This window comes from Heptranchias perlo, chromosome 16, assembly GCF_035084215.1.
Source record: "Heptranchias perlo isolate sHepPer1 chromosome 16, sHepPer1.hap1, whole genome shotgun sequence".
Classification (NCBI taxonomy): domain Eukaryota; kingdom Metazoa; phylum Chordata; class Chondrichthyes; order Hexanchiformes; family Hexanchidae; genus Heptranchias; species Heptranchias perlo.
The window spans coordinates 16,592,894-16,609,715 of NC_090340.1; the positions used below are offsets into that span (position 1 = coordinate 16,592,894).

A 16,822-nucleotide genomic window follows, 5' to 3' on the forward strand; every position below is an offset into this window, starting at 1 on the left:
TTTCCTGCCCACCGCCCACCCCCGCCCCACCCCCATCCCCCTCCAGTGGTGTCTTTGGGGGCTGCCTGTCAGGCCTGGACTCACCGGCCACCACACAATCGCCAGGTCCCGACTGAGGACCACGAGCCAGAACTCCCAGCTTAGGAAGCCCCCACCCTTGTCTGCACCTCCAGCCCATCTAAGTTATGCCCTCTGCAAGGCATTAAGGAAACTCCTGGAAATGGTGGAGACCCAACATAACCAGGTCTCTGCCGTTTTTCTCGGGGTTCTGCTGGTCTCCTGCTGGGGTTACCCTTGAGACCAACAGAATCCCTGTAGAATTTCAGGGCCCATATAGTTAAGACTGTGATGTGACATTTCAGTTCTTCGTGGCTGTCCGTGCTTGGTGCAATTATTGGTCCAAATAATCATAAACAATCACACTCTGGTCAATCCAGCCCTGGTTCTTTACAGTTACAAAGCACAGGAAAACTAGACCTTGACCCCAAGCAGGGACCATATCAATGGTCAATCCCACTGGCTAATGATGAGATAGCACTTCCACCACCAGAGCAAAAAGTGACAGACGTACCCAGCATTCCTTGTGACTGCCAAGTGAACTCATACCACTTCCGCACCCGTTTCTGGACTCCTCGAGGAATTGTGTAGGAGTTCATATAACTCACGGTGTTATCCATGCAGTTTCGGTAATACGTCTGCCCAGCGGTGGCTGCGCCCACCACATCTTTCATCTGGGGAAGAAAATAAAAGTGGATTCCAGTCAGTACAGGCTCGATTTTGAAAGGGCGGCGGGATGGCAGCGGGGGGGGGAAATCAATGGGCACGCGGGTAACCCAACTACGAAAATCTTACCGTTTCCCACGCGATCGCATGTTAATTGGTGGCCCTTTACGTGGCTTCCGGGTTTGCCGTCCGAAAGCTGCGCAGCGGGCGGACAGCTCACCCACATCACAGGCTGTCAGCTGGAGCAGCTCTATTTAAAGGGCCATTGCTCCAAAGGCTTTTGCTGGAGCAAACACCAAAAAACACAATAGAGCAGCACAGGGACAAGGCTGCACCAAGGTTCAATGATGCCTCTCTGCAGCAGCTACTGAACGGAGTGAGGGGGAGGAGGGAAGTGTTTTACCCTGCGAACGGAAGGAAATGCCCTGTCTCTGCCACCAAGAAGGCCTGGCTCAAGGTGGCAGAGGAGGTCACCATAGAATCATAGAAGTTTACAACATGGAAACAGGCCCTTCGGCCCAACATGTCCATGTCGCCCAGTTTATACCACTAAGCTAGTCCCAATTGCCTGCACTTGGCCCATATCCCTCTATACCCATCTTACCCATGTAACTGTCCAAATGCTTTTTAAAAGACAAAATTGCACCCGCCTCTACTACTGCCTCTGGCAGCTCGTTCCAGACACTCACCACCCTTTGAGTGAAAAAATTGCCCCTCTGGACCCTTTTGTATCTCTCCCCTCTCACCTTAAATCTATGCCCCCTCGTTATAGACTCCCCTACCTTTGGGAAAAGATTTTGACTATCTACCTTATCTATGCCCCTCATTATTTTATAGACTTCTATAAGATCACCCCGAAACCTCCTACTCTCCAGGGAAAAAAGTCCCAGTCTATCTAACCTCTCCCTATAAGTCAAACCATCAAGTCCCGGTAGCATCCTAGTAAATTTTTTCTGCACTCTTTCTAGTTTAATAATATCCTTTCTATAATAGGGTGACCAGAACTGTACACAGTATTCCAAGTGTGGCCTTACTAATGTCTTGTACAACTTCAACAAGACATCCCAACTCCTGTATTCAATGTTCTGACCAATGAAACCAAGCATGCCGAATGCCTTCTTCACCACCCTATCCACCTGTGACTCCACTTTCAAGGAGCTATGAACCTGTACTCCTAGATCTCTTTGTTCTATAACTCTCCCCAACGCCCTACCATTAACGGAGCAGGTCCTGGTCTGCAGCAGCAGCAACATATCCCACACCTGGATCCAGTGCATGAAGCGTTTCAATGACCTAACTAGGTCAGCAAAAGTGAGTATACTTATTGATTCTCCTGCATTCTGTGTTGCACATCACTTCCCCCACCCCTCACAACTCATTCTGCACTGCCAAGACTACTCTATCACATCACTCCTCACACCCACTTAAGGCTCATCCTCAACTTACCTGCACTTTCTGAGCACTTCCTCACCTCCCCATTAGTCACACCACCACTACCACTCACCTCAATCCTCATCCAATGTCATGGCTCTATCTCATACTCACCCCTCTAATGCACCTCTTTCATGGTCAGCCTCATCCAAAGCAATGCATTCATCAGCTGACCACTTCACCAACACTCACTCACACGTCTGTTCTTTCTCCCCTTCTAGAAGAGAGCGCAAAATGCAGAGGAGAGGGCAAGGACTGGAGGGGGGGGGGGGCCACAGCAAATAGTGGTCCTCACAGACGCATAGTAGGAGGCCCTGCAGATCAGCCGCACCCTCGAGTGCCTGTCTGTCGGGTACGCCGAGACTGGCATCCCACAAACGTCTGGTGACACAACTTTAACATTCATCACACACAACATGAATTGAGGTTAGCAATACTTGGCATGTTGAACACCTCAGTATGCTCATCACAACATGACACATCTGTGATGATGCTTAATATTGTCTTCTGTTCTCTTACAGGCCCTTGAACAACCGCAGTGATGGGAGAGGGCGATTCCTCAGAGGAGCTCCCAGCCTCTGAGGGCGCATCATCACATCTTAGTGAGCCATCCACCAGCGCAAATACTCACGCCTCAGTGGGTCGAAGTAGTCAGTTGGCATCCGGTGAGTCTCCACACACAAGTGAGCACGAGCAGACACTGGTGGCAGGGGCAGCTGTGGAGAGTCCGCGTTGGTGAGAGCACTCCTCTCTGGGCTTTGCTCAGCTGGACACAGATGCTGAACCCCTGGGGCCATCCTTTAAAAGGAGAATGATCGAGGGACAGCAGCACATTTGCGAGGTACTGGAACAGGTGCTACGCACACTCTCCACAATAGCGCAGAGGATGGGGGAGTCCAACTCCTGCATGAGTTGAATGGTGGCACAGGTACAGGAGGGAATCTCTGAGATGGTGTCGCAGGGGCGTGAGCAACTGTCTGAGATAGTGTCGCCATAACTGCTGAAATGTCTGAGATAGTGTCGCAGGTACGTGTGGGAATGTCTGCGATGGAGAGAAGGCTAGCCTCCGTTAAGCTTCAAGCACTGCTCACAAATGAGTCCATTCAGGCCCTGACAACGGTCATTCGGACTCAGGGTGAACAACATTCTGCCGCCTTAAACAGGCTGACAGATACTTTAGAAGTGGCCTTACAAGGCATCACACATGTCCTCCAAACTGTTGTCCAGCAGGGTGATAGGAGTGATGTGGGCCTGGCCTAGGACAGGGATGATCGTGAAAGGGGACATGGAAGTGAGGACGCCACTCAGAGCGCTCCCACGTCTCACCTGTTGTCCCCCTCTCAACCAGTACCCGCAATGCTGCCTCCTTTCCAGGTGGCCTAGTCAGCCCCTGCACAGGTGCAGGTGGAGCAGTCTTTGGAGGGGCCCTCATGGGCTCCAAAACGCAAAGGGTGTAGGTCGAAAGCATCTAAGCAGTCCGGGCATGGACATGAGCAACCTGCCACCACCTCTGCTGCAGCCACAGGGGATGCACCAGGTAGAAGTGGTAGGAAGAGAAAGGCTGAGGTTTTGTGATCTCAAAGGGTTTGCGTGTTTGACGGTTGGTCATGTTTTTCATTTATATTTGGTTTTTGTTATATTCTCATTAAATGTTATCATTTCCACCATTACTGCCACGTCTTGCCCTTTCTTGACTGGCTTTTGTAATAGGGCCCTTTCATGAGCTTCACCATGAACGACGACACTTGATGCCACCCAATGGGTCACTTTACAGTGGGTGTATGTGTAGTTGCAGGACTGTTTTGTGCAGGGAGTGGGGGAGGGGGCTGGTGTTGGCACCGGTCTTTCCAGGTGGTCTGAGGACTGGACTCTTCACACTTTCTGATGTTAGGAGAACCGTTCACATGAGTGACTCCCTGGCCTCACGAGCAGCCAGGTGAGCCGCTGCTCTGACCATGGGTTCGTCCTCCTCCTCCGCCTCCGCCTCCTCCTCCTCCTCCTCCTCCTCTGCCTCCTCCTCTTCCTCCTCAATGTGAATGGCAGATGTGGATAGGGCCTCCTCAAGCGGCACCTCTCTCTGTTGTGCCATGTTGTGCAGGACACAACACATGACTATAATGCGTCCCACTCTGTCTGGTGTGTATTGAAGCGCTCCCCCAGAACGATCAAGGCACCTAAATCGCATCTTGAGCAGCCCTATAGCATGCTCAATTGTAGACCTGGTGGTGGTGTTGTATTGACGCTGTTGCTCGGTGATGGGGTTCCTCAGAGGTGTCATGCGCCACGTGTGCAGGGGGTATCCCTGTCCCCCGAGGAGCCAGCCCTTAAGGGTGTTCGATGCGTGGAAGAGGCCTGGGATGTTGGATTCCCCCAGAATGAAGGAATCGTGGCAGCTGCCAGGGAATCTGGCTCACACGTGAGGGAATCTTTCACGGTGGTCATAAATGAGCTGAGTGTTGATGGAGTGATACCCTTCCTGTTGATGAACAGTCCTGGTTCATGTGGAAGTGCTTGTATTGCTATATGGGTGCAATCGATTGCACCCTGTACCCGTGGGAAGCCAGCCACAGAGCGGAATCCCACTGCCCTCTCCATCTGGCCGAGGTCGCCCATGGGGAAGTTGACATACTGCGAGGCTCTGCGAGAGAAGTCGTCGGTGACCTGCCTTATGCACTTGTGTGCAGACAACTGGAAAGACCCCAGTGATGTCACTGGTGGCACCCTGGAATGATCCGGAGGTGAAAGCGTTGAGGGCAGTGGTGAATTTAACAGCGACGGGTAATGAGATGCCGCCAGGCCCATCCGGGAGCAGCTCAGCATGAAGGAGGCTGCAGATGTCTTTGACCACCTGGTGACTCACTCTCAGCCTCCATATGCACTGCTCCTCAGAGAGGTCCAGGAAGCTGAGCCTCGGTGTGTAGGCCCTCTGGCGAGGGTAGTGCCTCCTGTGATGACGCTCCCTCTGTTGTTGCCCTCTATGGTCTTGTGGCGCAGCACTGTGTTGCGGAGCTCCAAGTGGGGGAAGTGCACGCCGTGCCTGGCGAGGATGGTGATGTTGCTCGTCCTCGGATGTAGTGGTGAATGCAGCCATGGCGCCCCCCATCCTGATGGTGTCAGTTTGAGGGGGTCCAAAAACTTGGTAAATATGCGTAAACGGAAGAATTCTGAGTGTAAACCGAGGATTTTCAGTCTAAACACAAAGATCTCCCAGCCAAAAGTTTGTCTGAGACACCTGAGTGCCCTGTTGCAATAACTCACCTTTTATCCCCAACTGTCACACAGGCAATTAAGTATCCAACTGGCTGCTGCCTGAAACACGTCTCCTTGAACATGGAGTGTTTACCCACAGCACGGGAAACGCGCTGAGGTTGAATTAAAATCGCCCCCCTGCTTCAATCTCCACAAAATTAACAACTTAAACAACATCAACGATGTCAATAAGTGGTTTAACTATCGTCCTGCCGGCTTTAATTGCCAGCGGGACTTCAGGATACATGAAGTGTGCGCACACACAGGTGCGTCTGTGGCAACCCCGGAAGTCGGCGGGTTGGACCCGGCTTCCGAACTCGCTCGGGATTTTCGCCATTTTCACAGCCCCCCCCCGCCTGCAAATCACCCGCAATTTGATTTTAAAATTGAGCCCTACAAGTCAAATGCCCAATTATGGATGTCTGTCAGTGGCACAAAGATCAAATGGAAAGAGTAGATCACAGAATCATGTCAGTGTGCTAAGAGGTTAGTGCAGATGATGTTGGGAAGTGTCAAAGTATGCTGTGACTTTTGCAAAATGTTTGGCTTACAAATGCAGTAATGTTGCAACATACTCAGCAAAATAATGTTCTCCCCCACCCCAACAATCGATAACCTGCAGTCATTGGAGCACGGAAGGAGGCCATTCGAGTCCACACCTGCTCTATGCAAAAGCAATCCAGCTAGTCCCACTCCCCCGCACTAACCCCATAGCCCTGCAAATTTTTTCCTTTCAAATACTTGTCCAGTTCCCTTTTGAATGCCACAATTGAATCTGCCTCCATCACCCCCTCAGGCAGCGCATTTCAGACCCTAACCTCCCTGTGTAAATAAGCTTTTCCTCATGTCACCTTTGGTTCTTTTGCCAATCACCTTAAATCTATATCCTCTGGTTCTTGACCCTTGCGCCAATGTGAACAGTTTCTCTCTATCTACTCCGTCTAGACGCACCGTGATTTTGAATACCTCTATCAAATCTCCTCTCAACCTTCTCTGTTCCAAGGAGAACAATCCCAGCTTCTCCAGTCTATCCATGTGACTAAAGTCCTTCATCCCTGGCATCATTCTAGTAAATCTCTTCTGTACCCTCTCTAAGGCCTTCACATCTTTCCTGAAATGCGGTGCCCAGATCTGGACACAATATTCCAGTTGTGGCTGAACCAGTGTTTTATAAAGGTTCGTCATGACTTCCTTGCTTTTGTACTCTAGGCCTCTATTTATAATGCCCAGGATCCCGTATGCTTTTTTAACCGCTTTCTGCCACCTACAATGATTTGTGCACATATACCTCCAGATCTCTCTGTTCCTGCAACCCATTTAGAATTGTGCCCTTTAGTTAATGTTGCCTCTCCTCATTGTTCCTACCGAAATGTATCACTTCACATTTTCCTGTGTTAAATTTCATCTGCCACGTGTCCGCCCAAGCCACCAGCCTGTCTATATCCTCTTGAAGCCTATCACTATCCTCCTCACTGTTAACTACACTTCCAAGTTTTGTGTCATCTGCAAATTTTGAAATTGTGCCCTGTACACCCAAGTCCAAGTCATTAATATATATCAAGAAAAGCAGTGGTCCCAGCACTGACCCCTGGGGAACAATGTACACCTCCCTCCAGTCCGAAACACAACTGTTCACCACTACTCTCTGTTTCCTGTCCCTAAGCCAATTCTGTATCTATGCTGCTACTGCCCCTTTTATTCCATGGGCTTCATCTTGATGACAAGCCTATTACGTAATACTTTATCAAATGCCTTTTGAAAGTCCATATACAACACAGGTTCAAATTCAAATTGGAGGGTATGACATGATAGCTATTACTGAGACTTGGCTGCAGGATGGTTAGGATTGGGAACTAAACATACCGGGTTATGAGGTCTAAGGGAGGGATAGGGAAAATGGAAGAGGGGGAGGAGTAGCCTTAATGATTAGAGATGAAATCACTTCAATGATAAAGGGGGATATAACGAGAGGTAAGCAGCCAACAGAGACCTTATGGGTTGAATTGAGAAATAGGAAAGGATCTAAGACTATAGTGGGAGTTGTATATAGGAGCTCTGGCAGCAGCTCTGAAGTGCTAGATTGTATAAATGCAGAGATTATACAAGCATGTAAGAAAGGCATAGTGGTCTTAATGGGGGACTTTAACTTTCACATAGATTGGGAAAAGTAGACTAGCAACTGTCGGAAAGGTAGTGAATTTCTTGAGTGTGTCCGGGATAGTTTTCTACAGCAGTATGTCCTAGAGGCAACAAGGGGGCAAACCATACTAGATTTAGTAATGAGTAATGAACCAGATTTTGTTGACGGCTTAACTGTGCGTGAACATCTATCCAATAGTGATCATAACATGATCGAGTCCAATGTAGTGTTTGAAAGGGAAAAAAGTGAATCAACTGCTAAGATTCTAGACTTGGGCAAGGCCGACTTCAATGGGATGAGACAGAGACTGTCCACAGTAAACTGGGCAAATCTGTTAATGGGTAAAACGACTGATGATCAGTGGGAAATGTTTAAAGAAACATTTAACGTGATACAGAATCGGTTTATACCCCTGAGGGGCAAGAACTCTACTTGCCAAAAAAAACAGCCATGGACAACTAAAGAGGTAAGGGACAGTATAAGACATAAGGAAAGGGCATACAAAAAGGCAAAAAATGGCACAGATCCTGACGAATGGGAAAGATACAAAGATCAACAAAGGGTCACAAAACAGATAGTAAGGGCTACAAAAAGAGAGTATGAAAAGAAACTCGCAAGGGATATCAAAACCAATACAAAGAACTTTTATAGTTATATTAGGAAAAAGAGGGTGGTCAGGAGCAGTGTTGGCCCCTTAAAAACTGCAAGTGGGGATATTGTCATTGACAATGGGGAAATGGCGGACATGTTGAACGATTACTTTGCGTCAATATTTACAGTAGAAAAAGAGGATAGCATGCTGGAAATCCCAAGAAAACTTATATTGAATCGGGGACAGGGACTCGATAAAATTAACATAAGTAAAGCAACAGTAATGAAGAAAATAATAGCACTAAAGAGTGACAAATCCCCAGGACCAGATGGTTTCCATCCCAGGGTTTTAAAGGAAGTAGGTGAGCACATTGCGGATGCCCTAACTCTAATCTTTCAAAGTACCCTAGATTCAGGAACTGTCCCTCTTGATTGGAAAATTGCACATATCACTCCACTTTTTAAGAAAGGAGAGAGAGGGAAACTGGGGAATTATAGACCAGTTAGCCTAACATCTGTTGTGGGGAAAATGCTGGAGTCTATAATTAAGGATAGGGTGACTGAACACCTCGAGAATTTTCAGTTAATGAGAGAGAGCCAGCATGGATTTGTGAAAGGTAGGTTGTGCCTGACAAACCTGATTGAATTTTTTGAAGAGGTGACTAAAGTAGTGGACAGGGGAATGTCAATGGATGTTATTTATATGGACTACCAGAAGGCATTTGATAAGGTCCCACATAAGAGACTGTTAGCTAAGATAGAAGCCCATGGAATCGAGGGAAAAGTACGGACTTGGTTAGGAAGTTGGCTGAGCGAAAGGCGACAGAGAGTAGGGATAATGGGAAGGTACTCACATTGGCAGGATGTGACTAGTGGAGTCCCGCAGGGATCTGTCTTGGGGCCTCAATTATTCACAATATTTATTAACGACTTAGATGAAGGCATAGAAAGTCTCATATCTAAGTTTGCCGATGACACAAAGATTGGTGGCATTGTAAGCAGTGTAGATGAAAACATAAAATTACAAAGCGATATTGATAGATTAGGTGAATGGGCAAAACTGTGGCAAATGGAATTCAATGTAGATAAATGTGAGGTCATCCACTTTGGATAAAAAAAGAATAGAACAGGGTACTTTCTAAATGGTAAAAAGTTAAAAACAGTGGATGTCCAAAGGGACTTCGGGGTTCAGGTACATAGATCATTGAAGTGTCATGAACAGGTGCAGAAAATAATCAAGAAGGCAAATGGAATGTTGGCCTTTATATCTCGAGGACTAGAGTACAAGGGGGCAGAAGTTATGCTGCAGCTATACAAAACCCTGGTTAGACCGCACCTGGAGTACTGTGAGCAGTTCTGGGCACCGCACCTTCGGAAGGACATATTGGCCTTGGAGGGAGTGCAGCGTAGGTTTGATACCCGGACTTCAAGGGTTAAGTTACGAGGAGAGATTACACAAATTGGGGTTGTATTCTCTAGAGTTTCGAAGGTTAAGGGGTGATCTGATCGAAGTTTACAAGATATTAAGGGGAACAGATAGGGTGGATAGAGAGAAACTATTTCTGCTGGTTGGGGATTTTAGGAGTAGGGGGCACAGTCTAAAAATTAGAGCCAGACCTTTCAGGAGCAAGATTAGAAAACATTTCTACACACAAAGGGTTGTAGAAGTTTGGAACTCTCTTCCGCAAACGGCAATTGATACTAGCTCAATTGCTAAATTTAAATCTGAGATAGATAGCTTTTTGGCAACCAAAGGTATTAAGGGATATGGGCCAAAGGCGGGTATATGGAGTTAGATCACAGATCAGCCATGATCTTATCAAATGGCGGAGCAGGCACGAGGGGCTGAATGGCCTACTCCTGTTCCTATGTTCCTACATCAACTGCGTTGACCTCATCTACCCTCTCTGTTACCTCGTCAAAAAACTCTATCAAGTTAGTTAGATTTACCTTTAACACATCCATGCTGGCTTTCCTTTATTAATCCAAACTTGTTCAAGCGACTGTTAATTCTGTCCTGAATTATCGTTTCTAAAAGTTTCCCCACCACCGAGGTTAAACTGACTGGCCTATAGTTGCTGGGTTTATCTTTACACCCTTTTATTGAACAAGGGTGTAACATGTGCAATTCTCCACTCCTCTGGCACCACCCCTGTACCTATGGATGTTTGGAAGATTACGGCCAGTACCTCTGCAATTTCCACCCATACTTCCCTCAGCAACCGAGGATGCATCCCATCCAGACCGGGTAACTTCTCTACTTTAAGTACAGCTAGCCTTTCTAGTACCTCCTTTTTACCAATTTTTAGCCCATCTAGTATCTCAACTACATCTTCCTTTACTGAGACTCTGGCAGCATCTTCTTCATTGGAAAAGACAGATGCAAAGTACTCATTTAGTACCTCGGCCATCCCCTCTGCCTGCATGACTAGATCTCCTTTCTGGTCCCTAATCAGCCCCACCCCTCCTCTTACTACCCGTTTACTGTTTACATGCCTGTAGAAGACTTTTGGATTCCCTTTTATGTTTGCCACCAGTCTATTCTCATACTCTCTTTGCCCCTCTTATTTCCTTTTTCACTTCCCCTCTGAACTTTCTATATTCAGCCTGGTTCTCACTTGTGTTATCAACCTGACATCTGTCATATGCCCCTTTTTTCTGCTTCATCTTACTCTCTATCTCATGAAGAGAGAATTGAAACCCCGTCACCTCTCAGAGGGCTGTGGTCAAATTGGTCTGTCTGAAATGAAAGTCCCCACTTTTTAGTTGTTTTCTTCTCTCAATTAGGCCCCTCTCCCGCGACATTCTGTAGCCAAGTGGGAGGGGTGTTGTGGGGGGCAGGGTCACTTGTTTACTGATTTACTCTTTTTCCCATTCCTTAGAGAACCAGCCCCACCACCTGGCTCTCAGTAGCAGGAGGCAGGGTTTAACACACAAGTACCTTGTACCATTCACTGTCTTAGGCCAATTCTTCCCATCAAGCCACAGCATCTTGTATTCTTGGGTAGGATGACCTATGGTCTGAAAAGTGGAATATCCCAGCCATGGTTAACCAGCCATTAAATAAAGATGGTACATTCCAGTTCTAATGAAGGGTTACAACCGAAACATTAGCCTATCTTTTCTCTTCTCAGATGCTGATGAACCTGTCCTGCCTTTCTGTTTTGTGTTTGGACATCCAGCACTCGTAGTTTCCTTTTCTTCCATACCTGACCAATCATGATGGAGAAGATGAAGACTCCCGTGAAGTAGTTGATAAGTTGAAAAATAATTTCGAACAGTGTCTCTGGTTCAGGTAGCCCTCCGATTGTTATCAGGGTCTTCACCGCCCAGTAATAGCACCTCATATAACTGCAGGAGAGGAAAAAGCAGAGCACGTGAAACCTCAGGTTATTGTACTAAATCATTTCCCTTGAGTACAGAAACATAGAAACATAGAAAATAGGAGCAGGAGTAGGCCATTCGGTCCTTTGAGCCTGCTCCGCCATTCGAAATGATCATGGCTGATCCTTTATCTCAATATCATATTCCTGCTCTCTCTCCATACCCCTTGATACCTTCTGTGTCTAGAAATCTATCTAGCTCCTTCTTAAATATATTCAGTGACTTAGCCTCCGCAGCCTTCTGTGGTAGAGAATTCCACAGGTTCACCACAATCTGAGTGAAGAAATTTCTCCTCATCTCAGTCCTAAATGTCCTACCCCGTATCCTGAGACTGTGACCCCTCGTTCTGGACCCCCCAGCCAGGGGAAACATCCTCCCTGCATCCAGTCTGTCTAGCCCTGTCAGAATTTTATATGTTTCAATGAGATCCCCTCTCATTCTTCTAAACTCGAGTGAATACAGGCCGAGTCGACCCAATCTCTCCTCATACGACAGTCCTGCCATCCCAGGAATCAGTCTGGTGAACCTTCGCTGCACTCCCTCTATGGCAAGTATATCCTTTCTTAGGTAAGGAGACCAAAACTGCACACAATACTCCAGGTGTGGTCTCACCAAGGCCCTGTATAACTTCAGTAAGATATCCTTGCTCCTATACTCAAATCCTCTTGCAATGAAGGCCAACATACCATTTGCCTTCACAACTGCTTGCTGCACCTGCATGTTTGCTTTCAGTGACTGGTGTACAAGGACACCCAGGTCCCTTTGTACATCAACATTCCTCAATCTATCACCATTTAAATAATACTCTGCCTTTCTGCTTTTCCTTCCGAAGTGGATAACTTCACATTTATCCACGTTATACTGCATCTGCCATGTATTTGCCCACTCACTCAACTTGTCTAAATTGCCTTGAAGCCTCTTTGTATCCTCCTCACAACTCACGATCCCACCTAGTTTTGTGTGGTCGGCAAACTTGGAAATATTACATTTTGTTCCCTCATCCAAATCGTTGATATATATTGTGAATAGCTGGGGCCCAAGCACTGATCCCTGCGGTACCCCACTAGTCACTGCCTGCCACCCCGAAAAAGAACCATTTATTCCTACTCTCTGTTTCCTGTCTGTTAACCAATTTTGAATCCATGCCAGTATATTACCCCCAATCCCATGTGCTTTAATTTTGCACACTAACCTCTTATGTGGGACTTTATCAAAGGCCTTCTAAAAATCCAAATAAACCACATCGACTAGTTCTGCCTTATCTATTCTACCAGTTACATTTTTTTTTTATTCGTTCACAGGATGTGGGCGTCGCTGGCAAGGCCGGCATTTATTGCCCATCCCTAAGAGGGCAATTAAGAATCAACCACATTGCTGTGGGTCTGGAGTCACATATAGGCCAGACCAGGTAAGGACGGCAGGTTTCCTTCCCTAAAGGACATTAGTGAACCAGATGGGTTTTTACAACAATCCGGTAGTTTCATGGCTATCATTACTGATACTAGTATTTTAATTCCAGATTTTTATTTAATTAATTGAATTTTAAATTCGCCAGCCGCCGTGGCGGGATTTGAACTCGTGACTCTGGATTTTAGTCCAGGTCTCTGGATTACTAGCCCAGTAACATAACCACTACGCTACTGTACCCAGTAGGTTTGTCAAACATGATTTCCCTTTCATAAATCCATGTTGGCTTTGTCTAATCCCGTTGATATTTTCTAAGTGTCCTGTTATCACATCCTTCATTATAGATTCTAGCAATTTCCCCATTGCTGATGTTAAGCTAACCGGTCTGTAGTTCACTGTTTTCTCTTCCGTGAAGGCAGAACCAAAGTATTTGTTTAATTGCTCTGCCATTTCCCTGTTCCCCATTATAAATTCTCCCATTTCTGACTGTAAGGGACCTACATTTGTCTTCACTAATCTTTTTCTTTTTACATACTTGTAGAAGCTTTTACAGTCCACTTTTATGTTCCTTGCAAGTTTACTCTCATACCCTATTTTTCCCCTCTTAATCAATCTCTTGGTCCTTTTTTGCTGAATTCTAAACTGCTCCCAATCTTCAGGCTTGCTACTTTTTCTGGCAACTTTATATGACTCCTCTTTGGATCTAATACTATCCTTAATTTCTTTTGTTAGCCATGGTTGGGCCGCTTTTCCTTTTGTGTTTTTGCAGCAGAAAGGAATGTATAATTGTTGCAATTCATGCATTCGTTCCTTAAATGTTAGCCATTGCCTTTCCACCATCATGCCTTTTAATGAAGCTCCCCAATCTATCATTGTCAACTCACTCCTCATACCTTCGTAGTTTCCTTTGCTTAGATTTAGGACCCTAGTTTCGGACTGGACTACTTCACTTTCCATCTTAATGAAGAATTCTATCATGTTATGGTCACTCTTCCCTAAAGGACCCTGCACAACAAGATTATGAATTAACCCATCCTCAACAAATTATTACTAATTTGGTTTGGCCAGTCTATATGTAGATTAAAGTCACCCCTGATTACTGTAGTACCCTTGTTACATGCACCTCTAATTTCCTGTTAGATGCTGTCCCCTACATTACCACTACTGTTTGGAGTCCTATAGACAACTCCCACCAGTGTTTTCTGCCCCTTGGTGCTTCTTAACTCCACCCAGACTGATTCTACATCTTGATTTTCTGAGCCAATATCCTTTCTCACTATTGCTCTGATTTCTGTGCATACTTTCCATTTCAAACATCTCCTCGGCTGGCTCCCTGCCCTGACCCGTGGCAAAACTCCAGTGGAGCATCCTGCCCATAACTATAGCCATAAACATGTCAAGTAGAAAACTTATAACAATTAAATCTCAGAAAAAGCAACAAATCTGATCTGACAAATCGGCAACACACAGAAGCACAGAGAGATCCCTACCTGTTCCCCTCACCGTCATAGACCCACTCAGTGCTTCCAATTCCCTCAAAGTCAGAAGCCCAGTAGTACAGACAGGTATTTATATGGAGGCAGTACAGTAAGTACATTGTGGTCCTTATCACTCTGTAAAACACAAGGTTTTCTTTTATATTCAACACTATAAATATAACACCATAATTTCTTGAAACATAATTGGAAAACTCTCTATTGTTTTATTTGGTGGATGAAGATTGTTGTATGTATCCATAACAACTCACTAACCCTTGATGTGTAGATGCTGTGGCTGTTCTTGATCTCACTGACCCTCAGAATGAGGGAGCTTAACTGTATTTCCGGGACACACTGTACCTTGGTGTGTGGGAGCTGAGGTGTGTTTCAGGGGACACCATCCTTGGGAGCTGTGACTGTTTCTGATCTCACTGACACTTGGTATATTGAAGTATGAGGCATCTTTGACGATGTCCCTGGGGCACATTAAGCACTTGGTTTGCAGGAGCTATGACTGTGTCTCTGGGTGTCACTGACCCTCAGTATGAGGGAGCTTCAACTGTGTCTCTGGGTTTCACTGACCATCAGTATGAGGGAGCTTTAATTGTGTCTCTGGAACAAAGTTCCCTGATACGGCAAAGTATCTGGGTATCACTGTGTTACAGGGGACAGTACCTGAGTATCACTGTGTTACAGGAGACAATACCTGGGTATCCCTGTGTTACAGGGGACAGTACCATTGTATCCCTGTGTTATAGGGGACAGTACCTGGGTATCACTGTGTTACAGGGGATAGTACTTGGGTATCACTGTGTTACAGGGGACAGTACCTACGTATCCGTGTGTTACAGGGGACAGTACCTGGGTATCGCAGTGTTACAGGGGACAGTACCTGTGTATCCCTGTGTTACAAGGGACAGTACCTGTGTATCACTGTGTTACAGGGGACAGTACCTGGTTATTGCTGTGCTACAGGGGACAGAGCCTGGGTATCACTGTGATACAAGAGGCAGTAATTGGGTATGACTGTGTTACAGGGGACAGTACTTGTGTATCCCTATGTTACAGGGGACACTACCTGAGTATCACTGTGTTAAAGGAGACAATACCTGGGTATCCCTCTGTTACAGGGGACAGTACCATTGTATCCCTGTTGTACAGGGGACAGTACCTGGGTATCACTGTGTTACAGGGGACAGTACCTGTGTATCCCTGTGTTACAGGGGACAGTACCTGTGTATCCCTGTGTTACAGGGGACAGTACCTGTGTATCCCTGTGTTACAGGGGACAGTACCTGGGTATCGCAGTGTTACAGGGGACAGTACCTAGTTATTGCTGTGCTACAGGGGACAGAGCCTGGGTATCACTGTGATACAAGAGGCAGTAACTGGGTATGACTGTGTTACAGGGGACAGTACCTGGGTATCCCTGTGTTACAGGGGACAGTACCTGGGTATCCCTGTGTTACAGGGGACAGTATCTGGGTATCACTGTGTTACAGGAGACAGTACCTGGGTATCACAGTGTTACAGGGGACAGTACCTGTATATCCCTGTTTTACAGGGGACAGTACCTGAGTATCCCTGTGTTACAGGGGACAGTACCTGAGTATCACTGTGTTAAAGGAGACAATACCTGTGTATCCCTGTGTTACAGGGGACAGTACCTGTATATCCCTGTTCTACTCGGGACAGTGACTGGGTATCCCGGTGTTACAGGGTTTAGAACCTGGGTATCACTGTGTTACAAGAGAGTTCCTGGGTATCACTGTGTTACAGGGGACAGTACCTGGATATCCATGTGTAACAGGGGACAGTACCAGGGTATCTCTCTGTTGCAGTGGACATACCTTGGTATCCCTGTGTTACAAGGGATAATACCTGGGTGTCCATGTGTTACAGGGGACAATGCCTGGGTATCCCTGTGTTAATGGGGATGTATCTGGGTATCCCTGTGATACAGTGGACGGTTCCTAGGTATCATTGTGTTACAGGGGACAATACCTGAGTATCACTGTGTTAATGGGAACAGCACCTGTATATCCCTGTGTAACATGGGACGTACCTGGGTATCACTGTGCTACAGGGAATGGTACCTGTATATCCCTGTGTAACAGGGGACGTACCTGGGTATCACTGTGCTACAGGGAATGGTACTTGTATATCCCTGTGTTACAGGGGACAGTACCTGGGTATCACTGTGTAACAGGGGACAGTATCTAGGTATCAATGTATAACAGGGGATAGTACCAGGGTATCACAGTGCTACCGTGACGGTACCGGGGTATCATTGTGTTATGGGGAAAATACCTGGGTAACACTGCATTAAAGGGGATGTACCTGGGTATTACTGTGTTAAAGGGGACAGTACTTGGGTATCTCTGTGCTATAGGGGACGGTACCTGGGTATCACAGTGTG

The 16,822-nt window shown here is 46.5% G+C and overlaps 1 protein-coding gene across 1 annotated transcript in view; it reads right to left on the reverse strand.

Annotated features, from left to right (window-relative positions):
- LOC137333406 (cyclic nucleotide-gated channel beta-1-like) overlaps positions 1 to 16,822 on the reverse strand; it is a 128,502-nt gene that overhangs the window by 17,589 nt on the left and 94,091 nt on the right. The window contains exons 31-33 of the mRNA XM_067997557.1: positions 14,416 to 14,538; positions 11,344 to 11,485; positions 572 to 731 (exon numbers count right to left, since the gene is read on the reverse strand). Of these exons, the coding sequence (XP_067853658.1) occupies positions 572 to 731; positions 11,344 to 11,485; positions 14,416 to 14,538 (425 nt within the window). The remainder of the gene's footprint in view (positions 1 to 571; positions 732 to 11,343; positions 11,486 to 14,415; positions 14,539 to 16,822) is intronic.